General features: G+C 37.5%; 1 protein-coding gene and 2 pseudogenes across 2 annotated transcripts in view; 2 read left to right on the forward strand and 1 right to left on the reverse strand.

Annotated features, from left to right (window-relative positions):
• Window positions 1-6,295: 6,295 nt before the first annotated feature.
• LOC149236260 (F-box/kelch-repeat protein At5g26960 pseudogene) lies at window positions 6,296-6,847 on the forward strand (annotated as a pseudogene).
• Window positions 6,848-15,629: 8,782 nt separating this feature from the next.
• The window catches only part of LOC149236261 (uncharacterized), a 53,625-nt gene continuing 43,599 nt past the window's right edge, over window positions 15,630-25,655 (reverse strand). For both annotated transcript variants that reach the window (XM_089461541.1, XM_089461540.1), the window contains 3 exons: window positions 16,300-16,386; window positions 16,114-16,206; window positions 15,630-15,942 (listed from right to left, as the gene is read on the reverse strand). In XM_089461541.1, the coding sequence (XP_089317667.1) occupies window positions 15,745-15,942; window positions 16,114-16,206; window positions 16,300-16,386 (378 nt within the window). In that variant the 3' untranslated portion in view covers window positions 15,630-15,744. The remainder of the gene's footprint in view (window positions 15,943-16,113; window positions 16,207-16,299; window positions 16,387-25,655) is intronic.
• Window positions 17,649-19,417, forward strand: LOC149236262 (putative potassium transporter 12 pseudogene; annotated as a pseudogene).

Raw genomic sequence — 25,655 nt, forward strand, 5'->3', positions numbered from 1 at the left:
TTTTTTCTATTTTTGTCCTCCTCATTCAAAATAAAAATTGACACATGGAATCTGCAAATGTCATGAAGTGTGCCTCACCCTCCTGCTTTCGATCCATCTCTAAGGGGTCAAAAAGATGGGCGAGCTTCATTTTTCTTTTCGTTTCTCCTATTTGTTTTTTATGAACATGATGCAGATTTATAGACATCCATTCTTACCGAGGACGCATTATCTTCATCCCCATCCTGTAACACAGCTTGAACGTTTGAGATACCAGGCAATGCAGATAGTGGCAATGTTGCTGAGACTCAGTCAAACCTCGAAGTGGTGGAGTATATGCTGGATATGAATTCACATTTGTGGAGAATGCGCCATGGTAAGGCAAATTTCTTCCCCATAATGAATGTCCTCGCTCCCATCAGAATCCCTACTCTTCATTTTTCAACAGCGCAACAGCTGGCGAAGGAGATCTGATGGTATTTCCGATTAGGTGGTTTGTTTAAAGCTCATTTCTGCCTCTGAAATATCTGACAGTATTGAAGAGACTTGTGGAATAAGGCTCTAAGGAATTGATCAAGCCCTCTGTTCAGGCTGAGCAGAGGAAAAATGGCATCGATTTGGTTCAATCTTTTGTTTCCACTAATTCTGGAACCATCTACATTAACTTTGGCGATGTCAGTGCCATGGCCTAAACTCACTCAGACTAGCCTCTCCTCACACAGAGGCATGCTCTCTATTCTCACTTTTTTTTATTGAATATTTTTTGTTAGTAGATTTATTTTTATAGTCGGTGGTTTTTGGATCTCTCTTGTTGTAGATTTGTTTTTATAGTCGGTGTTTCTTTAATGGAACACATATTTCGGAGCTGTAGAAGACATATTTTTCATATTCGAGGGCATCTTGGATAATGTAGTGGTGTCGAGACAATGATACGGTCTTAAAAAATCTGTAAATGAAGTGTCCATTATCATGGAATCATACCCAACTCTTAGAGACAAGGGCCCTGCGGATAAGGTCGTCATAGATTTCTCGGGGAAGTTTTCCTTCGTTCTTTACGACTCCACTTCCCTGGCTTCTCTTTGTTCTCAGAGTTTTTTTTAGAATTTTTTTTGTTGTATATTTATTTTTATAGTCGGTGGTTCTTGAATCTCTTTTGTTGTAGATCTGTTTTTATAGTCTATGGTTCTTTAATGGCGCACATATTTTGAAGTTGTAGATGATATATTTGACATATTTGAGGGCATCTTGGATAATGTAATGGCCGTTATCATGGAAGTGTATCAGACTCTTAGAGACAAGGGCCCTTACCCTGTAGATGAGGTCATCAAAAATATCTCGGGGAGGTTTGCCTTTGTTCTTTGGAGTAGTCTACCCAGGCGGAGGAATGCCCTGATTTCCATCGCCGCCCAGAAAAACCTCCGGCTCCGGCCACTGGCAATTCCTCCGCCATCCCACACCCTCCGCCAGCTCCGCATTAATGTCCACGACTGACAGATATCTGACAGACATTCCGATTTCCATCGCATCTTGCTTAATTCACCATGGAATTTGAATTCCTCCGCCTGGAATTAACTTCAACTTCTCGGGTTAAGGTTCTTCAGAGATTCAAATGGAGAAACCATGTTGCAGGTCCTCTGTCTTGTGTCTTCTTACTGTGTTTTTGATGCTATGTTCTGGGTTCGAATCCCACTGCGCTCAGGAGATAATAGCTCCTGCTGCAATGCTTGAATCAGAAAAAGAAACCCTGTTTTCAATATTGGGTTCTCTGGTAGGAAGTGACTCGAATCTGAGTGGGATTTATCCAGATCCTTGTGGTACCACACCTATTCAGGGATATTCAAGCGATCAATTCGGCTATTTCTGGTTCGTTACAGTGTTAAATCTTGCCGCCATTTATATAACTCGCTGAAATGCAGCGAGACCGCCAGCGTTCATCTTGCACTTTTCAGCGTGGGGCACTTGAAAACTCTCTCATTCTACATGTGCTTCAATTGGGCTCCACAGATAATGCCTTTCTCGAGGGTGGAAAAATCTAAGCAACTCTATCCAGAGCCTCACATTTCACAGCAATGAGGCCGTGGTTTGAGAGCTCTCGTCTGAGCTATGTGAGCTAGGAAACTTAGAAAATGTGGTTGTGAAAGAAAATAACATGAAGGGTCCATTGCCAGAGGAGCTGGGGAGATTGTATAAACTGAAAAAGCTCCTTGTCAGTCGGAATCAGTTCTGTGGCCAAATTCCAACTTCGATTGGCAACTTGGAGAATCTGCTAATCCTGGACCTGAGTTTCAATAAGTTGAATGGTACTTTGCCTTCTGAAATTGGGGGCTTAAAATCTCTCATGAAGATGGATTTGAGCGATAATTTTATCAGAGGGAAGATTCCGCTGGAGTTGGGCGATTTGAAAAATGTGACGCTGTTGGATCTTCGCAACAATGGGCTTCATGGCAATCTTCCACAGACATTGACGGACATGAGTAATTTGCAGGAGCTTTATCTAGGAACCAATCCTATTGGGGCCAATATTTCTCTAGCATGGGATAAGCTGCCAAAGCTAATGAGTTTCAATCTCTCGACCTCAAGATACGAGGGAAGAATACCAGAGTCTCTGGGTTCATCCAAGCAATTGCGATATATTTCTCTCAATGGCAATCGTTTCACCGGGGAAATCCCATCGAATTTGGCGGAGATTCCTTCCTTGAATACATTATATCTCAATGGAAATAATTTATCAGGCACAGTGGTTTTTCCTGAGATCTTTTGCAGGAGATTGGGAAGGCGCCTAGAATAATAGCCCGGGGCTTTGCTATGAAGGCTCTGGTATAATAATTCCTCATGGTGTCAGTTCTTGCAGCTCCGAATCATCAAAGGCAGCAAGCCACCCATCTTCTCCAACTAGTTTTGTAAGCCCAGGCATAAAGAGATATGATGTTGAATATGTTTCTGTACTGCTGTTATTACTGTATGTAGGCACTCTAATGGCTCAACAGCCATAGATAAAAAACAGAGAGCCCTTATTTTGAAGGACGAATATATAATTTTATGTGTATACTACATCAGGATACCTGTGTTCCTTTTTGTTATCGTTCATTATATTAAGAAATATAAAAAAATGTTCGGGGATATAAAATCTGTTTCACCTTTTTGTGTTTCTCTAAGTAATATTTGAGCCAATCAGTCATTTGGTGATGATATGACTCAATTACTGCGAGTACATGTTACCTTTCTGACCTTATTTTGCATAATTTTTCAGGAAAAGACTTGCTAATGTATGAATTGACCATGGCTTTAAATTCCAAACTGGCCATCGCATTTTGGTGGTAAAGTGAGGACAGTGTTTGATATAAATGTGAAGAATCAACCATATTTTAAGAGATTGTCAGTCTGTAACAGTAAACCCTAACCCTACTGTAAAACGAGAATTGACCATTGCTTTAAATTCCAAATTGGCCATGTCATTGAAACAGAGTTGGGGGAGAATCAGGCAACTTGGAATTCTGAGAAACAGAGTTGGGGGATGTCAAGTTCCCTATGGCCATAACCCATCCGGGCAAAGTGCATTTTCTCTGAGTGTACAGAACTGCAAAATCTGAGGTGAACAACAGTAATTGAAACATTGTATTCCTTGGATAAAAGGTTTGTAAGTTTATCTAAAGGACTTTTTTTGCTTAGATTACATCAATTTGTTTTAGCAGGGTTTCATTGGAGTATGGCCACTTTGTTTAAGATAGTACAAGTATCCAGATCATAGAATTGAAGTTGTTTGAATGACCATGGATAATTTTTAGTTCAGTTTGTTAGACAGTTTTTGCCCCATAAACCTGTTCACTGGCAATAAGGGCATTCCTGTGGACACTACTGAAGCAGACTTCAACTCTTTCCAGAACTCAAATGATGCTGCATCACTGCATCCTTTTTTCAAAGCAGGGTTTTATTGAAGTACAGTCACCTTATTTAAGTGAGTGCAAGTATCTAGATCATAGAATTCAAGTAGGTAGGTAGATAATCCGAACGTTTTTGGGCCAGAGAGGCACTCGTTGTGTATGATATTAGGGATTCATTCTCTGATTGTCCTTGTATATAGTCTTAGCAATTTAATAAGAGCTCTTGTCAGATTCTGTTTGGGGCCAATACATTACCAAATAGCACATGCAAAAGCCTCACAATTTCATATAAATTGACCCTGCAATTTGTAACAAGAACATGACTTCCTGAACCTTGCAAGGGAAGTAGGTAAGAGATTTCATCTTCTAATGTAACAGAACAGGATAATTGATGATTGTACAGGTTACATAGTGTTGAGTTGTAAGTAGTACATGCGACAGTGACAACACAAAGGTACGTGTTCAACTATTTCCTAAAAGAAAATTGCTTTAACTTCATATACGAAAATCCTCATGTTTTTCATAAACATTTGTCACCACCATAGATCTGTTCGAGCCTTATATTTATTAAGTACCTATGAATTAGAATTCGTAGTGTCATGAAATCCCCCATTTGTAAAATCTAATTAAAAATACATTTCTATGGTCTACCTACAGAATTTATGCACTCATCTCAACTCACTGTCACATGAAATCCCCCATTTGTAAAATCTAAATAAAAATACATTTGCAAAGTTTGTACATTGGACTCTTCCAACAAGTTGTTTCCATTATCTCATACGATGCAGAGCTTGATTTCCATTCAACTGGTTGCATTTGCTTATATTCTTGCCACCATTTTTTGAAACTGCTTCCTTCTCAGAAAACATTTGAAGAAATGGTGCACTCATTAATCATCTTTGTCACATATTTTTCAAAGTTTTCCAGACTTTCTTTCTCTTTCTCTTGGTGTAGGCCTTGTTTGATATCTTTCAATGCTTCTTATCCAGACATAGACTGCTCTCTTGAAAAATTTGTATCCAGTAGAGTAGTGGACTGATTGTAGAGATTAGCAATGTCAATACTAGCAGGGGAAACACCCAAAAGTCCAAACGTTTTATCCCACACTCGGAGAGCAATGGTCCAGTCGTTTGCTCACCTGCAAACTTTTGCTGGTTTGCAATCATATCTGTAATATGAAAACTTAGTATTGGTATCTCGATTGTTAAGTTACCAATGCAGACCCAGAGAATGTCTTCAGCGTAATGGCCTGGGATAAGAGGGCCGAGCTGGGTTATCCTGGGGAAGCTTTCGTAACATCCAAGGTCAATGAATCCCTAGTAGAGGCAAGAAACTGATGAATCACAATTGTTTCTTTCAAATTCTAACAATTTCAAATCCCATTGTGGCCATTGGAAAGGTGACTGTATCATGAGGACACCATTACTCCCCCTAGTTCAATCAAGAAATAATCAATGCCCCAAGTGTTGATTGGCAGATACTCCTCCCTCAACTTAATTCCCAGCTTTTGGATTCAATTAAAAGTTTCTTTGGAAGTCATAACTTTCACTTGCTCTCAAACAGTTCAGACCTAATACCAGAAGTCTTCAATCTTTCTACTTTGTCTGTTGTCCTGGTTTTCTTTATGCATTACTAATTGAAAAGGAAGACATTAAAATTGAAAAGGAAGGCACCTGGCCTCATTCCTTTTGACATGTCATTAGAATGGGGTAGACCATAGAAAGAATGGAGCTCGGTGGATGGCTCAATATTGTCAACCACACCAGTGAACCAAGGCCCTGCTAGAGTTTCTTTGACTTAGATGCCAAAATCTAGTCTGTGAAAGTCACCTAGGAACTGCACTAGGCCTCATCTTATAAGAAGTCAATTCATACAATCCACTTCGACGGTAGAAACTCCTTTTACAATAAATACAATACAAGACAAGATATGATGGCCCTGAGACTAGGTACCCTTGGTATATATATTGGAGACAAAGGGTAGAGTAATAGCACTCCACCAATCTAGGGTAGACTCTGCAGCTATCTTTGGGTGATAAATGATAAATGTTTATGAAAGACATGAGGATCTTTGTATATGTCAGAATTATTGAGGTTCAAGAATTTTTCTTTTGTGATAGGTGAACATAGCTCATTTATGTTGTCACCTATACTGCTTACAATTCTACATTATGCAACCTGTACAATCATCTACTATACTGTTCAGAAATGGAATTTCTATTACATTAAAGGATGAGATCTCTTACCTACTTCCCGGGCATGATCTGGGAAGTCAAGTTCATGTTACAAATTGCAGCGCCAATTTATATGAAATCGTGAGGCTTTTGCATGTTAGGTTTGGTAATATATTGCCCCCAAACAAAATCTGGCAAGAGCTCTCATTAAATTGCTATCACTATATGCATAAACTTGCTTCAAGGACAATCATAGAAGAAAATGTTCATAAACTTGCTTCTGGATTTTCATAAACTTGTTAATGGCATCTTCTATGTTATTGGTGGGCTTAAGTTTGGCAATATGAATGGACTCTCTATACACCCTTATGCTTATGTGAGTTCTATGGATTCTTTCAACCCAAAGACGAATACTTGGCTTAAGACCAAGGCATTGCCTATGGGGGGTTGTGTGATTGCTTGTACAGTGGTTGGATCCTGTATCTATATGTTGTCTAGTCATGCAGTCGAGTTATCATTCTGGAAATATGTTACAGATACTGATTCTTGGACTAGGGTTAAGCAGCCTCCCATTACATCTCCTCTAAGGATGGACAATGTATTGAAATTCAGTTGTGTTACCATGGGGAGTTTGGTTTATATTATTCAAGTTGGAGGGTCTATTGATGATCTGTTGAGGAGGAGTGGGAGGAATGCACGAGGATTGAAAGAGGGGTTGGTTCTCATTTATGATACCAAATTGCAGGAATGGAAGCGAGGGCCTGATTTACCTTATGTACAAAATGGAGCAGCTTGTGCTGTTGTAGAGTGCTGAAAGTAAAATTCAAATTGATATGACTATTTAGGTCTGCAGGACAGTGCTCACTGTCTGTTGTGGACCTCTTGAAAGCTTGTTGAGGTTAGCTACTATAATTCATTCTTTGAGCTCATCTATATTTATTAAAAAAGCAGAAATTAGTTTTCTCAATAGGTTCTAGTCTCAAGCATGACACTTTGAAGCAGCATGTCAAAGTTCAAACTGGAACTCAAAACTAGGTTCAGGTGAGTGCTCCTGTTGCTTCCTGCAATATATTACCATTGCAGACATGAACAATCCATTGAATATGTTTTCGCTGGCTACATATTTCAGCTATGAAACCAATTAGTAGAATGTTGCTATCCTTATGGATATCTTCCTTAACTACAGCAGCAAGAGAAGTGCAAAGTAATCAAAATGTATGTATGATTACTGGAATATCGATGGCTAATATCCATCATCTGCAGATCTGTATGCTTCATATGTGACCCATCAGAGGCACTATAAGATACGACTTTTAAGATTGCCATGAAACTTCTATGTGCTCTTTTATCAAAAATTTATGTAATATTGCTAAGTTTTGCTCCTGTAACATTCTAATCCGGTTTCCATCCAGTCTAAATGCAACAAAAGGTAAGTTTCTACTGCCTGTCTGATGATTGCTTGGACATATAATTGGAGAAGTGGTTTTAATGTGTTGGTTGAATTAAGAGTATTGTACACATATATGCTCTGATTAGAGATCTCTAATTTCAGCGTTTCATCTTAGTGTAGTTTTCATTAGTTTCTGTCTTAACGATTTGGGGAGAAACCGAACTCCACATGCCACAAATATCAGTCACTGAGCCATACAGAGTTACACAGCAAAAACCTTCTTCAAAATTTATGAGAATAAAAGTGCAAACAATGCCTCTATACACAAATTGGGAGAAAATTATTTCTTTGTGTTAATTTCAGAAGATTTGTGAATACACTAAACTTCACAGGAATAGTATTCAACTCTGGATTCAATCACTATATTAACTCACATTGCAGAAAGTTCTACAGAATCTTTGCAACACGGAAAGATGTTTCATCAATCTCTCTCAGACCTCACTGTCTACTCTCTGCTTCTCTGGTCCCCATAGCCTCTCTCAGCTATCTATACTCTGTAGCTATTCTATCACCATCCTTTTCTTCTCTCAGACAACTAATCGTATCTCCGAACACTGGACTCTATAGGCCACAGTTTCGGCCATTTCCTGAATATAATTTTCCATCCTTCATTTGTTCTTCAATCTCCAACTGTTCCTGTTCATCCTTTTCCACTTATGTTGGCTATCATGGTAGTCATGAACCTCCATCTGCCTCTCTGATTTGATATAACAAATTCCTTCCATCTGCTGATTCGCTGTGTTTCCAGCAAAATTGTCATCAACTGTTAGGTGTCTCATATGTTAGCACAGACCCGAGTAGGCATTCAACTATTCCAATTGACTGAGACTTTACGGTCTCTGATGTAGCTCATCTGCCCTATTAGTACAGATCAGAGTGCACACATAAATTTTGGTACTTGGAAAATTTTCTGAGCTCCCCCAATGACTTCCAAACGGCTCCTTTGGAGCAACTTATCGTTGAATTCTGCTAAGGATCCTCCTGCATCAATAACGGTATAGATTGAAGATACAAAAAAATGATGCCATCCACTTGCTCACCTTGGATGAATGAAGGCCATTCAATGTTAAAAAGCATTCAGTGGCATTTTGTTAACCCTAGGCACTCTTAGAGTTTGGTACCATCCCTTACTAAGAACTACCAGGCCTTCTAATCACAATGCAATGAATTTATCATATTAAATGCGTAAAACTGGAGAAGAAAGTGTATCAAGAAAGGATCAACCATTTAATGAGCTAATTGTATATCATTTCCTAGGTTTATTCACACCCGACATGCAGGAAGTGTTCATGAATCATTCTCTATTTAAGATGTTTGTAATCTTTATCACTGTGCTGCTGTGAGCTTCTTAGGAATAAGAACTGAAAAAACATTCTAGGGTTTTATATTTACTAAAAGAGCTTTGGTACTAGATACAACCGCCTCTGCAGTTCTTGGTCTTCATCTGCACCCTTTGTTGGTCAGATCAAGTGAACAGAGTGGAATGCGGTTTTATCAACACATTCCATAAGAAGCCTGTCAACAGCTTTCTTGGTTGCCGACATTTTGAAACCCTGATTAGTAGCAAATAAACCTTGGTTTAAATAAAATTATCGCTCAAATCCGTCTTCATGAGAGATTTTAAGCCCCCAATTTCAAAAGGCAAAGTACCATTCAACTTATTGAAACTCGCGTCCAGGATTAGCAGATTCTCCAAGTTGCCAATCGAAGTTGGAATTTGGCCACAGAACTGATTCCGACTGACAAGGAGCTTTTTCAGTTTATACAATCTCCCCAGCTCCTATGGCAATGGACCCTTCATGTTATTTTCTTTCACAACCACATTTTCTAAGTTTCCCAGCTCACATAGCTCAGACGAGAGCTCTCCAACCACAGCCTCATTGCTGCGAAATGTGAGGCTCTGGATAGAGTTGCTCAGATTTTTCCATCCTCGAGAAAGGCATTTTCTGTGGAGCCCAATTGAAGCACATGTAGAATGAGAGAGTTTTCAAGTGCCCCACGCTGAAAAGTGCAAGATGAACACTGGCGGTCTCGCTGCATTTCAGCGAGTTATATAAATGGCGGCAAGATTTAACACTTTAACGAACCAGAAATCGCCGAATTGATCGCATGAAGATCCCTGAATAGGTGTGGTACCACAAGGATCTGGATAAATCCCACTCAGATTCGAGTCACTTCCTACCAGAGAACCCAATAGTGAAAACAGGGTTTCTTTTTCTGATTCAAGCATTGGAGCAGGAGTTGTTATCTCCTGAGCGAACGGGATTCGAACCCAGAACATAGCATCAAAAACACAGTAAGAAGACACAAGACAGAGGACCTGCAACATGGTTTTTCCATTTGAATCTTTGAAGAACCTTAACTTGAGAAGTTGAAGTTAATCCCAGGTGGAGAAATTCAAATTCCATGGTAAATTAACTCCCCGGCGGCAAGACACGATGGAAATTGGAATGTCCATCAGATATTTGTCAGTCATGGACATTAATGCGGAGGGTGGCGGAGCTCGCAGAGGGTGGCATAATTGCCAGCGGCCGGAGCCGGAGGTTTTTCTGGGCGGCGACGGAAACCGGGCAATTCCTCCGCCTGGGTAGACTACTCCTTGTTTTTTACGACTCCACTTCCCAGGCTCTCTTTATAGTATTTGTACGTTTTATTTCTCATCCCTTCATTTCCTTTGCTTTATTTATTTTTCCATTGAAATATTTAACATAAGCCTTTCAAATTTTTCCATGCCAACCCCGATACATTATACATTTCCATCAATCCTTCATGCTACATGCCTTGCTTAGATAATAAACTAAATTTGAATTTTTCAAATATTTCTTCTTCCGTAGTATTTTCTAGAGAATGAGTTTTCTAGAGAATAAGTTTTCTTAATCCTCCAAGTGAGAAGGACTCATTTAAAAAAAATATACGCCTGCTCTTCTTTTTTTTAGTCCATATATTTACCATTTCAGTAGACAAGACATGTGTCCTACTCACACTGTAAACTCCCTCCAATTGATCTATTTATTTGGAGTTCCTTAATATTTGTAGATGGCTTATGATGAGTTAAATTCATAGAGAAATAGGGAAGCTTATAAAACCCCTTTGATAGGATTATTTAAGAAGAAAATCAAATTACGAACCCCAACACAAAGTATGACTATCCAATTGGCTTGTGGCCTAAGGGTAAAGTGGAGAATTTCCCAAACTTCAAGTGAATTTGTGGTCTTCAAGTTTCATCCTCACTGGAAACAATGTAAAAAACAACATTTTGTAGTGTCCATTAACTGACATTTTGGATCTAGTGCTTTAAAGGCATTAAATTTTCCGAAGTGGATAATTTTGAAATGCAGTGGCAGTTCGAGTTATATACTATGTTTTTAAATTGGACAAAGTAGAGGTATATGCTACCTCTTTTAATTTATATATTACTTCTTTTTTTTTTTTTTTTTTTTTTTTTTTTTCTGATGAGTTTCCATTTATACTAATATTATTGTAACAACCCTCGTGAAATTTTCATCTAATAAATGTCAAAAAAAAAACCACAGATGATTAGGACACTTATTCGAAGCTGAATGTTGGGCAAGACATCCTAGAGGGTGTTCATTTGATTGTTTATGGCTAAGGAAATTGGCAAAAGCAATGACTAAGGCATTAAAATGGCATTTTGGCACATTTATTTATGAAAATAATGGAAATTAGGAGAAAAAAGGGGTGAAAGGTCATAGGTTTCATGTGAGGAGGAAAATGAAAGAAAATAATGGAAAATGAAGAAAATAGAGGCCTCATTCATAAAAAAGATTCCGAGGATCAGTTGGTAACTTTTTGTTAGTTCAGTTTTGGAGCTCTCTCATTATTCTCTCTCTCTCATACTCTTGGATACTTATAGTTTTCTTGGAGCACTTTTGGAGGGTGTGGCATAATTGGATTCTTGGAGCAAGAAGGAAAAGGAAGAGCAGGAAGGCACAAGAAGGTATCGACATTAGCAGCTACATCATATTTTCTTGCAGCTACCGAGTTTCATGTATGATTTCTTCACTAGTTTTGGGTATGCATGGCATATGCATGTGGTTTCTTGGGTGTGATCTGTCATTGCCATGGAGGATTGCATGGATCAATAGTGGATTGCCCAGACTTGACATATCCTAGATAGCCATGGTTATTGTGGGTTTACTTTCATTGTTTTTTTTTGGTTGGTTCTCATGTTTCCTTAGCTTGGTTTGAGTTATTAGTCTTGGAGACCCTGGTTGAGCAAACACTCTAGAAGCACTGTAACAGCTTAGGTTGAGTTACAAGTCTTAGAAGCTCTGGTTGGAAAAACGCTTTGGAAGCCCTTGGTGGATTAAGATACTATTCGTGGAAGCCTTGGTTGGAAAAACACTCTGGAAGCCTTGTATAAGTTGTGGGTTGAGTTACTAGTTCTGGAAACCTTGGTTCAACAAACACTCTGGAAGCCCTGGAAGGCTTGGATGGAGACCAATCTGATGATGGTTTTTGGTGATGTATGACCGTGAGGTGGAATCACTATTTGATGGGTTGAGGTGGATGGCCTTTGGAAGCCCTAGATGAGTTTTGATTGATGTGTTCTATGACATCCCACCTTCATGCTTGGAATATGGCACGAGGGTGAATGGATGAAGAGAGATTTGGCTCAACCATTCTATAATCTAGTGGAACGTGGTAGTCCCATCTCCAGTTGTTTCATTGCATTCATTAATGAGAAGTGTATTCCTTTGATTTTCATGTGTAAAGGTACTGATGTATTTATGGATTTGATGGCTGATATGTTTATTGTATTTATGTTCCTATTATGTTGGTTATATGCACATTTTATGACAGTAACTATGTATGGCTCTCAGCATGTTTTTACTTGTATGTGAATGGATAATGTGTCTATGACTTAATGGAGGATAATGCAACAAATGGCATGAGGGAACAATGGTTCATAGCGATTCTCAGATAAGTATGAGATCCCTACACTTAATTTTGTTATTTACACCTGTAGATTACATGTCGATGATATGTTTGACGAAACACTTGTCATGGCTAGTAGGGTCCTGGTTATGGTCTTGTTCAATTTATTGCTTTTGCATCTTTGTTTCCTTGTATTCTTACCAATTCTAAGTGACCATTCCATTCTAGACAATGTCCCAGGCTCTAGGCCGAAAAAGGTGGCTCAAATTCCGAAATGCTAGTAAAACAGAGCATTAGTTAGAGACTAACTCGCCTGTGTGGTGTTTGGGGAGCATTATAACGTGCCTTGGCAGCGTCTGGAGAGCGTTATAACTCACCTGGGAAAATTTTGGGGAGCATCACCCCGCCCTAAGTTTCTCAAATAGCTGTGGAACGCAGAGAAGGGATGCCTGAGTGGCTGACTTGTCTCCTGAAGGTTTTGTTGATTATATTGGATGACTGTATGTGGTGTTCCATCGATTCCATTTCCTTAAAGTCACCAAGGAGGTTGAATCTTATCCATAGTGACCTCTCGTCACATGTTTACCCCGGTTGGCCAGTTGCTTCGGTAGATATGGGAGGAGGGTGTTACATAGTGGTATCAGAGTATGGTTCAACTCTCGAACTAAATGGGTTGAATGTGTGTTGGTCATGCATGCATGTTAGTTTCATGTGTGTATCTTACACTTATATACTTGTTGCATTTGCTTGATGATGAATTAGGGTTGTAGTAGGGTTATCATGGATAATTTGATATTGATTTCATGAATTATAATTGTAATGAGTATGTGACTGACTGTGTATGGAGTATATGTTGCTTAAATGTTGATTTCATGATATCTACTTACATTACAATTTTTTTAATATTTTGATTACATGCATCAGTCTTGTAGGTTGATTACAAGAACTGATCGATTATGTTTGACTATATGTGATTATGCATATTGGTAGTTGTTTTGGCATTGCTTATGCATACTGTTGGTTTCATGTGGCAATGTGTACGATGGGGCAATGATGTTGTCATGTACAAGGTCATACCATGCATTGTTGATATGGCCTTGCATTTGTGACTAGAACCTATTTAGAATGATGGTTATGAGTTGATACATTTACTTGCATATGTCGATATGCTATTATGATTATGTTATACATTTATCATGCTGATTTGGTAACCTTGCAGACAAGTATCCTCCCCGAGCTACGCTAAGGTACGTTGATTTATTGTGATATGGTTTGTTTGACATATTATGCCTTACAAGAAGAAATATCAAATGGCTAGCAAGATGGTTGACTATAGAGACTCTCCCTATGAATTTGAAGTGTAGTCACTACAACAAAACCAGCGATTTGCTCCAGATTTTAGTGCATTTTTTTGTAATTGTGATGAGCAACCTGGCGCTAAATCTGGCTCTATTGTACAATTTTTAAAGCGTCCTTTTTTGCACCTGATTTTGCATCCTTTTTCACGCTAGATTTTGCATCATTTTTTACACCAAACTATGCATCATTTTTTGCGTCAAATTTTGAACCAAGATTTGCATCTTATTTTATGACAGGTTTTGCTTCTAGTTTTGTGTCATTTTTTGCATCTATTTTTCATTCTCTTTTGCTTCCTATTTTGTGTCATTCTTTGCTTCCATTTTTGCACCATCATTTGCATCAAGTTTACACTGTATTTTGAATCCAATTTAACGTCTTTTTATGCATCCATTTTGTGTCAGTTTTTGCATCTAGTCTTACGCCAGGTTTTGTATCTAGTCTTACACTAGTTTTTGCTTCTATTTTTGCACCAGCTTTGGTGCCTATCTTTGCACCATTTGTTGAATTTGATTTAGCACCAAATTTTGCATCCATTTTTGTGCCCATTTTTGCATCTTTTTTGGACCATTTTTTACATCCACATTTACGTTTGATTTGTCTCCATTTTTCCCATCTCATTTTGCACTATATTTTGCGTCATTTGTTTCATCCAATTTTGCATCATTTTTAACACCATCTCTTGCATCTAATGTTACATCATTTTGAGCATCCAAATTTGCATTTATATTTGCATCTTATGTTGAGTCATGTGTTGTGTCCACCTTTGCATCTTATTTTGTGTCTAATGGTACATTCAATTTAGAGCCATTTTTTACGTCTACTTTTGTATTTGTTTTTGCACCAAGTTTTGCATCCAATTTTAAGCTATTTTATGCCCTTTTTTGCACCATTTTTTTGTGTCTACTTGTGTCCAATGTTGCACCATTATTTACACCGACTTTTTCATCCAATTTTGCATTTTTTTGGTGTCTAGTTTTACATCGTTTTCACCATCCAAATTTGCATCTTTTTTTGCCTCATTTTGTGTCCACATTTGCATATAATTTTGTGTCTGAGTTCGAGCCTAAATTTGCATGTGATTAGGAATCATTTTTTACATCCAATATGGCATCCTTGGTTTCACCTTTTTTCAGCCCCATTTTGCATCTTGTTTTATGTCTTTTCTTACATCTTTTTTTTTTTTTTTTTTTCCTTTTTTGCACCCAAGTTTGCATCCCAAATTTACACCATTATTTGCATCATCATTTGGCATATTAATTTGTAACGTTTTTTGCTTCTTTTTAACGCTCAACTTTGCATCTTATTTTACATCTAGTTGTTGTCCTTTTTTGCATCTAATTTGGTGCCCATTTATGTGTCCTTGTTTTTGCCCAATTTGATATCCTTTTGTATGCCATGTTTTGTTCCCTTCTTTGTGTCAACTATTGCACAATTTTTCACTTCTAATTTAAAACACTTTGTATGTCAATTGTTTGCATTTTGTATTAATTCCTAGTTTAACACCCAATTTTACTTTCAATTTTGCATCCATGGTTACATCCGCATTTGACTTCTTATATAGATTATATTTTTCTTTACATATATGACCCTCTTTATAGATTCATAGTGAAATATATGATAGTTTCTAAATATCATTAAAGCAGATATCACAATTCAAAATCATTTGTAAAGAAATTTAAGAGAAATTGACAACATCCATCCAAAAAAATAACAATGTGTCATTAACAATTTTCAAAACATGTATAAAATAGCAACATAATACTAATAAAATCAGTATTATTTTTAATCAAAACAAGTAAAATTCAAATATGATTAACAAATCAAAATATTTCATGAATATCGTTATTCTACGATAAATTAACAACATACATAAATCAAACTCATCGTATGATTACAAAATCAAAATGTCTCATTGATATAGGGTAAATTCACAACACCCATCTAAACATAACAATGTCATTCTACACAATAATTTCTTCATAAAAAACAATGCATGTGCATGCCTAGCTACCACCACCAAGATCATTCTCATGATCATCTTGACCATCCTCATTACTCTGATCCACATCATCACCAACACCGCAACTATCATCATCATCTCCTCCTTCACCACCATCATCCTCATCCTCATCCTCATCATCTCCTGATATATGTTGAACATAATTTGGATCATCGTCTTGGCAATCATTACCTATAGCATTCTGACAAAAAAATCAATATTACATGTTAGTATTAATTACATAACACAACGCATGTTTTTGTTATACAATGTTAACCATAAAATGAGGTAAGATATAATATCTAATAGTACTAAAAAATAAAATGAAAATATGGTTTAAAAGTATATTGGAAATCCAACTAAGATTACATACCATAGAGTCCATCCAAACAAAAAATTCAACCCATCTCTTTTGCTGCAGCACCTCCTTTTCCAAATGATTTGGAGGTCTTCCATATTTTAGTTCCTATCAATCAGTAAATAGGGAGAAATTAGATAACAATGACTTTCTTCTAATACAAAATTTATTAAAAAAATATCACATGTTTAATATACTTACAAAGGTTGTTATCAGTGCTTTTAAACCTTTCTGGCCACTAAGATGAGTGACTTTTGTCTTGGTTAACCTCGCCTTGGATGCCTTGTCCTTAAACATAAACCAATTCAATTTATTTTCACACAAATACATGTCTAAGATACTTATAAGTATTAATACATTCTAAATAATGTTTAATGAAAAATTCAATACCTGAATAATCTCATTGTCGGCTTTTCTTTGTGCATCCAACTTCTCATATGATTTTACAAGTTCTTTCCATACTTTAAAAGGTATGTCAATAGGTCTTTGTTTCAGTCTTTGGTCTTGAGGCATTTTTTAATTTTTCTTGTTTGGTTAAAAATTTTGGTTAAAAAAAACCGAACAAGTAATTCACATCAATGGCATGGGGACTCTATGGATATGTGTAAAAAAATGGCTATAAAGAAAACATCCAAAAAACTTATGAGCTCTCCCTTTGATGGTCACTTGGGGCATATGGCTGGAAAGGAACAACTCCATTTTCGAAAATCAAGGACAATCCTCTCTCAAAGTCCTTCCTAATATTTGCTCCAAATGTCTTAAAATGAAAAACAAAATTCAAACGTCATCCTTAAACATCTCCCTTAAATATAACGTCGGACCATAAATTCTTCACTTTTATTGTTATCGGCTCTGGAATGATTTTTCTATATGCAATTATATAATGAAATATGTGTGCACTAATGAAAAAACATTGAGTTTCATTTTTCATAATCACAAACAATGAAAAAAGAATCACACGTAACTAGCATCATTTTGGAAATTTTATATTTATTAAAAATCTTTAACATGTTTTCCTCCCATATCTCATAAAAAGGTGTGAAATTTTTTATATACTCTCCAATAAGCCTAAGGATCACATACCTTTTAGAACTTTGCATTACCATTATATGTTTCTCCTTGAAGATATATAATATGTTTCTTCTTTAACAAAAACGCTCTGATCGAAGGATGGTAATGTATTCATAGAAGTCACTGCAAAAAATCATTTGGGTATGAGGATTTTCAAGATTTCAATGGAAATCTGGATGTGGGATGCGATGTTACGATGTGGGTCGAAGAGATTGAGCTCTTTCTTTTTCTGGATTATGGGATTTGAATGCAGGAGTTGTTTCTATGGATGATAAAATTATGAGATTGAGGATTGTGGTCTTTGAATGCAGAAATTGCTTCTTTGGATGATAAACTTGTGCTTTTTTTATAAACAGTTGTGGGGATTCTCCTAAGTTTTTATTGATTTCTCTTTTGTGTATCATTCTTGTCATTGTCAACCCCATTATCATATCAATGTCTAGGATGAGAAAGACAGGGATGGGATCAGTGAGGGCTCAATGTCTTTGTTGTCATCAGAGTCTAGGTCGGTTGATGGCAGTGAAATGGAAGGGTAATCCCCAAGGTGGTTTGTTGACGATGATCAGACATGACACAAAATGAGGCGTGGGCTCGTTCTAAAGACCAAGTGAGTGGATTCCTTTGATGTGGAGGCCATGGACGTCCCCGGTGTTCATAAGGGTCATGATAAGGACCTTTCATTAGGACGGACGCTCGACTTGGCATTCCAAACACTTGGAGTGGTCTATGGAGATATGGGTACCAACTCCTTGTATGTTTTCACTAGTGTATTCATCCAAGCTCGTACCAAAGGAGAGGAAGATGTTTTGGGTGCATTAGCTTTAGTGATGTACACAATAGCCCTCATCCCTTTGGCTAAATAGGTGTTCATTATGCTCAAAGCCAATGACAATGGTGAAGGGGGGACATTTTCCTTGTACTCTTTGATTTGCACATATGCGAAGGTCAATCTGCTCCCCAACCAGCAACCATCAGATGAAAAAAATTCCAGTTTCAAGCTCAAGTTGCCCACCCCGAAACTAGAAAGATGATTAAGAATCAAAGAAAGCCTTTAGAGAAGTACAAAATTAAAGACCCTACTGCTACTCTTGTTTCTCATGGGTACTTCCATGGTAATTGGGGATGGCATACTTACACCTGCAATATCAGTCATGTCTGTTGTTAGTGGCATGCAAGATGAAATATCTAGCTTTACGGAAGACACAGTGGTCATTGTCTCAATCATATTCCTGGTGATCTTGTTCAGCATAAAACAGTTTGGTACAAGCAAAGTAGGCATGACATTTTCTCTAGCACTCATGATATGGTTTTTCTCTATTGGTTCTTTTTTACTTTACAATATTATTTAACATGACATGACAATTTTAAGGGCATTCAATCCTGTTTATATCTATTACTTGTTCAAGAGGAACATTATCAAAGCATGGATGTCCCTAGGAGCTTGCATGTTATGCATAATAGGAGCTGAAGCTATGTTTGCTGATTTGGGTCACTTCTCAGTAAGATCCATCCAGATAGCCTTCACATATGTAGTATTCCCATGCCTACTATTGGCTTACATGGATCAAGTTGCATATCTTATGAACCATCCCTCTGTGGTGGAGAACGTATTCTCTGCTTCAATTCCAGATGGTTTTATCTGGCCAGTCTTCGTGATAGCTAGTGTTGTTGCCATGATTGCAAGCCAGGCAATGATCTCAACAACAATTTCATCTATTAAAATGTCCATGGCCCTAGGATGCTTTCCCAGATTGAAAATAATTCACACATCCCGACGGTTCATGGGTCAGATCTACATTCTTGTCATCAACTGGGTTCTAATGATAATGTGTGTCTTGGTATGTGATTGTTTTAAGAGCACGGTCGAGATATCAAATGCATATGGCATTGCAAAGGTAGAGATGATTATGGTGACTACAAGCCTAGTGACTCTTGTCATGGTTCTTATATGGGCAAAAAATATATTCCTTGCGATTGAATTTCCTGTTCTATTTGGATCAACTGAGCTAATTTATTTTTCTGCAGTTTTGATGAAAGTGGGGGAAAATGGTTGGATAAATGGTTTTGCCACCTGCTTCCTTCTTGTGATGTACATTTGGAACTATGGAAGTGTTCTGAATTATCAAGAGTTGTATATCTTGTTGGTCACGGAGATGTCAAGGCTAGAAAGGATTCATGGTTTCCTAAGAAACTGGTTATAATCTACTTCTATGCTTTCATGAGGGCAAACTGCAGGGCAGGCCCTGCAAGCCTCAATGTACCTCACACCAATCTCTTGCAAGTTAGCATGACATATACTGTCTAACTTGAAGGTTTCCATGAATCAAACATGCTGAATGTTTTTCAAGGACCAAGTCACAACATCAATATGGTGATGGATAACAAAGATTTCCTTGAAGGTGGCAGAGATGAAGTGAATTTTAGTGTGAAGTTAATAATCATAAGTTTTGTTGTCGACCAAGATCTTCATTACTTAGTCCTTGATTTTGTTTGATAGAGAATAATAGCCATTCCTATGATTAATCACTGATATTTATGAAGACACCATTCTTTTTTCAATGAAGATGATAGGTGGTATTTTATATGCATGGTTAAGCCTAAGATAAGCCATGTTTTCTACATAAGAAAGTTATATTAAGTTATATCCATGAAAATCTGTGTTGCATGGGTACCCGCACCCGGGGGTAGGGTTCTCGAACCCGTCCCGGGTTCCCGCACCCAAGTACCGGATTCGGGTACGGGTTCTTCCCAGACGAACCCAGAAGAACCAGGTTCTTCCATGAAGAACCGGGTTCTTCAAAAAAAAAATTTGGGTTCTTTTCCTTTAACGGGTTCTTGGGTTCTTGGGTTCTTCGGGTTCTTCGGTTCTTCGGTTCTTCGGGTTCTTCGGGTTCTTCGTGTGCTTGGGTTCTTGGGTTCTTCGGGTTCTTCGGGTTGGGTTCTTTGGGTTCTTCGGGTTGGGTTCTTTGGGTTCTTCGGGTTCTTCATAAAAAAACTATATTAAAAATTTAATTTTCAAATAATTTTTTTATATTGAAATTTAAAAAATGATATGCCCAATGTTGCATGGCCCATTGATCTATGCAACAAAGGTTTTATGTTGACCTAACAGGGGAATGAACTCCAGTGGGCCCAATTATGGGCTATACAATATTTTTTGTTTAATAACAGAAATGATAATTTGAATAAATTATTTAAATAAGCAACCTTACTATGGGCCAGTGACACAAAGAACAATAAACTTAGAAATCTATTTTGCTGAACAAAAGAAACAAGCTTGGAGAATATTGTTACTCTAAAGATTCAACTTCAACTTCATATGACACAAAAGATGGGGTGTTAACTTACGATATTTAGCCAAAGTAAATCTGATAGGAATGACTAACTTGGAAAGTAAACAACTGGGATCCCAATGCCATTTAGCGGCCAACCTTTCATGAAACAAACAACGCAACCTTGCAGGTAGTACATTCCCACAGTGCAAGTTGTTTATGAATATCGAAAGGAAGCACTGCAAAACTGGTTTATGTAGACCTTCTGTGTTCAGTCCTCCTGTCTATCTGTTTTATACAATTTGACAGCTGTATTAACTGATACTCACATGGGGACCAACATGAGAAGCCATAAAAATTCAAAATGATTAAGCACTGAGAGAATTCTTTCTGCTCATATAGACCTGTAAAATGTCATCAAGATTAGAAAGGGAATGACATATATCAGGAAGATCATAGATCACAAATTTCACCCTACTCTACACTGTTTGTTGTTTCTGAAGTGAGGTTGTTTTGCTTTCCAGCAAGAAGATATACTTGAATTCTGAAGGATATGTTATAATGTTGATACTACTTGTGACTGCACAGAGAGGCCCTGAGTCATTGAACAACCACCATTCTTCTATGGAAAACTGGCTTCTGTATGAAGGGGTGATACCTGCAACAATGCCTATGGACAATCCTGCAGAAAAATGGGCTCTGCTTGAAAGGTGTGTGATCCCTTCAACATGCCGATAGCTGATGGTTATAATTTTGAAACATAACCCAGAGGAGAAAGAAAGGAAACTTCTTCCTAATCGCGCGCAGGGCAGCCCTTTCATATTGATTAAGCCAGATGCAACTATAGTTCCATGGGAACAAGACCAAAAGCCATCATCAAAACACAGTGTTCCATGACACTAGGAAATAGACCTTGAGTCAATCTGGTAAATGCATTATCTGTAACAGTAAGAATAGATGAACCGTATTCCTCAGTAACTGCTATTCCTCACATCTAGAATTTTGCACCCCTTGGTATCCTTAGTGAGTCTTTTCCTTCTTTCCAGAATGGAATTTTGAGTGTAGGTGATTTTGTGATTGTTTCATTGCCTTCTTGTATATTATTGGTCTCTCACGTGCATTCATGGACAGGCATAGCCCACTAGATATCTGAGAGTCTGAAACAAGCTTGACAATTCTCAAAGTTTTGTAAACTTTTCTTGTCATTTTAGTATCTAGAGTCTTGTCTGCTATGGTTTGGAACTTCTTGAAAAAAATGTTGGCATACAGAAATGATAATTTGAATAAATTATTTAAATAAGCAACCTTACTATGGGCCAGTGACACAAAGAACAATAAACTTAGAAATCTATTTTGCTGAACAAAAGAAACAAGCTTGGAGAATATTGTTACTCTAAAGATTCAACTTCAACTTCATATGACACAAAAGATGGGGTGTTAACTTACGATATTTAGCCAAAGTAAATCTGATAGGAATGACTAAACAACTGGGCTCCCAATGCCATTTAGCGGCCAGCCTTTCATGAAACAAACAACGCAACCTTGCAGGTAGTACATTCCCACATTGCAAGTTGTTTATGAATAGCAAAAGGAAGCACTGCAAAACTGGTTTATGTAGACCTTCTGTGTTCAGTCCTCCTGTCTATCTGTTTTATACAATTTGACAATAGTATTAACTGATACTCACATGGGGACCAACATGAGAAGCCATAAAAATTCAAAATGATTAAGCACTGAGAGAATTCTTTCTGCTCATACAGACCTGTAAAATGTCATCAAGATTAGAAAGGGAATGACATATATCAGGAAGATCATAGATCACAAATTTCACCCTAATCTACACTGTTTGTTGTTTCTGAAGTGAGGTTGTTTTGCTTTCCAGTGAGAAGATATACTTGAATTCTGAAAGGATATGTTATAATGCTGATACTACTTGTGACTGCACAGAGAAGCCCTGAGTCACTGAACAACCACCATTCTTTTGTGGAAAACTGGCTTCTGTATGAAGGGGTGTTACCTGCAACAATGCCTATGGACAATCCTGCAGAAAAATGGGCTCTGCTTGAAAGGTGTGTGATCCCTTCAACATGCCGATAGCTGATGGTTATAATTTTGAAACATAACCCAGAGGAGAAAGAAAGGAAACTTCTTCCTAATCGCGCACAGGGCAGCCCTTTCATATTGATTAAGCCAGATGCAACTACAGTTCCATGGGAACAAGACCAAAAGCCATCATCAAAACACAGTGTTCCATGACACTAGGAAATAGACCTTGAGTCAATCTGGTAAAGGCATTATCTGTAACAGTAAGAATAGATGAACCGTATTCCTCAGTAACTGATATTCCTCACATCTAGAATTTTGCACCCCTTGGTATCCTTAGTGAGTCTTTTCCTTCTTTCCAGAATGGAATTTTGAGTGTAGGTGCTTTTGTGATTGTTTCATTGCCTTCTTGTATATTATTGGTCTCTCACGTGCATTCATGGATAGGCATAGCCCACTAGATATCTGAGAGTCTGAAACAGGCTTGACAATTCTCAAAGTTTTGTAAACTTTTCTTGTCATTTTAGTATCTAGAGTCTTGTTTGCTATGGTTTGGAACTTCTTGAAAAAAATGTTGGCATTGGGGGTACACATGCTAGTTTTACATTTTTACCCAATATGGTGGTGTGTAGGGTATCACAAGATAATGTTTTGTTGGAAACACATCAGGATGGTTTTCCTGCTATTGATGTGAATGACTACTTCTGTTAAGCATATTTTGCTCTATGCCATGTTGTAGGAGGATGCTCTGTACTATTCACTCATCAAAGCTTGCTACAAATCAAAGAAAGTTCAAGCCGCTGCCCAGATACTGAACAAAATGCTTAGGGAACGTGTTGTTCCAAGTCATGCAAGTTTTATCTATGGCATGCATCATCTTGGGAAGGTAGGAAAAAAATTGAGGCATAAAAAGTTCTTGAAGAAGTGATAGATTGTAAATCCTCTGTACATGTTAAAGTATACACAGAAGTAATATATGCTCTATTTCAGACCAGTGAAGTGGAAAAATCATTACAATTAGAAGGCAAAATAATTAGAAGAGGTTGTGAAACTAACTTTTTGACTCTGTAAAACAATGTTTCTCTAAGGGAAAAATTGATGAGGTATCCAAGATTTTAGAAGGCATAAACCAAAGATATCCGGTACAAGGTATTACATTATGAAAAAATTGAAATGGTCAGATTTATTGTTTTTCCAAGGAGACCACTCTTGCTTGAAGGAATGGAGAGGGCTTTGCTCGTAAGAAAGTACTGAACCAAGACCATTGTCAAAAAATGTTGAACCAAGAGTATTGTTAAAAAGCAATGTTGCTTAGTTGCATGAAAATTTAATTGTCCAAAATTTAATTTTGGACTCTTTGCTGGCAAAATTTCATATAAAGGTATGCCCTTTTGCCTTATAACATGATGATTTTAATGAAAATGGAGGAAGGGAATCAACTTCAGAGAATCAAATGAAGTTAAAAAATATTAGATTATTAATTATAATCCATAGGAAGGGAGGAAAATAAAGGGAGATGTTTTAAGGCTTGATTTGATGACTCAACCTCAATTCATGATTGATTATGATGGTTGGAGATGCATCTAGCCCTTGTTTTGTATTTTTGGAGCTTTATTACCCCTAAAAGGGCATAACATCATGCTTGGGAAGAGTTTCAACCCATGCATGCGAGCATTAGTGGCTTATTTTTTTGTATTGAACTATTGAGTTGGCTTGGTAGCCCATTTACTTCAAGCCCACTCAGAATTAAGTTTCTTATAAGGCTTTTAGGAAAACTAATGGAAGTGATTGACCTCATATAAATAGAGGATCACTCCCTTGTTTATCATCATCACTTGTGGATTTCAACCTCTTTTATAAAGCTCTACTTAGCCTAGATGCAACTCGCTACTTGCGGAGATGTGATCTTTTTGGACCCATTGCTATTGGCAAATGATTTGTGTCTTGGAGGTGTCTTTTTGGGATTGAAAGAAGGCTATTTCTTGGAAGAATTTAAGTGTAATTGCAGATTTTTATTGTTTTTCATGTGATAAAATTATGCTAGGGTTTTTCTTATTCCATCTCTACATGCATATCTTATATGGAAATCTTGCTTGATTATTGCATGCTAAACCTTGAATACCATAAAGGACCTCCTAGAGAGCTTTCATCTATTTAATTCCCCCCCATTAAAAATATAGCTAGGGTTTATCAAGTGAAAACTAGGGTTTTCCCTCTTACTCCAAGCATAAATTTAATTTATCTTAAATTTAGCCCTATAGACTACATCACCCAGGTAGGAAAAGGCACTAGGAATCCTTTTGGTGATCAAAAATCATAAAAACTTTCATCTTATCTCCTCTTCTATTTTTTGAAGTCCTTTAAAGCAGGCCGCTAGGGCTAGGGCATAGGGTCAAATTCAACAAGGGTCTCCTATTGGATAGACATTGAGGCTTTAGTAGCTTGAGTTAAACTTGATTGATCCTTGGCACTCAAAATCTAGCTCTCTTCATGCTTGAATTTTTCCCAACAGTCTACCCTAGGCAATTTGTGCCCTAGCTAAATCCTAACTTTGGCTAAGGCTTCAACTTGGGTCTTAAATAGAAGGTTTGCCTTTTCTTATTTGCAAACCTTTTCTTGGTATTTGTATACCTAGGCATCCCTTTGTTGATCTACACGATGTAACCCTAGGTCACAAGTACCTCTCTAGGGCTTTGTATATGGTACACTGCTCCTACACATAGACAATTGTGTCCTTGTCCATTGAAAGTACCTTTACTTAGCTTTGATTCATCTGATATATCAACTTGATCCATATAACTTAGAATATCATTTAGGTGAAAATTGGGAAGCCTCCTGTGTGGTATAATTCCACTAAAAAGCAGAAGGAGTATTGCTGAGGTGACAATGGAAATGCACCTCATTGTTCTATTAATGTCCGGCCTTTGCCTTGTGAGAGCTTGCTAGATTTTGAAGAAACAGGCCTGATATCATTAAATGGCAGTCATGGTAGTTCGACAGTGATTATATTCCTTCCTGGAACCAACATTGCATTGAAGGCAGGGCACACTTCAAAATTGTTGAAAAAAATGTATACACCATGATAGAAAATGACAATAAAAAAGATGTATGTGGTAGATTGAGCAAGGTAATAACCATTCCTGGAAAGTATCAACTTGTAGCTATTATAGT

Source organism: Pinus tabuliformis, chromosome 8, assembly GCF_031772625.1.
Source record: "Pinus tabuliformis cultivar Carrire ecotype Pingquan chromosome 8, CPIR1, whole genome shotgun sequence".
NCBI classification, from domain to species: Eukaryota; Viridiplantae; Streptophyta; class Pinopsida; order Pinales; family Pinaceae; genus Pinus; species Pinus tabuliformis.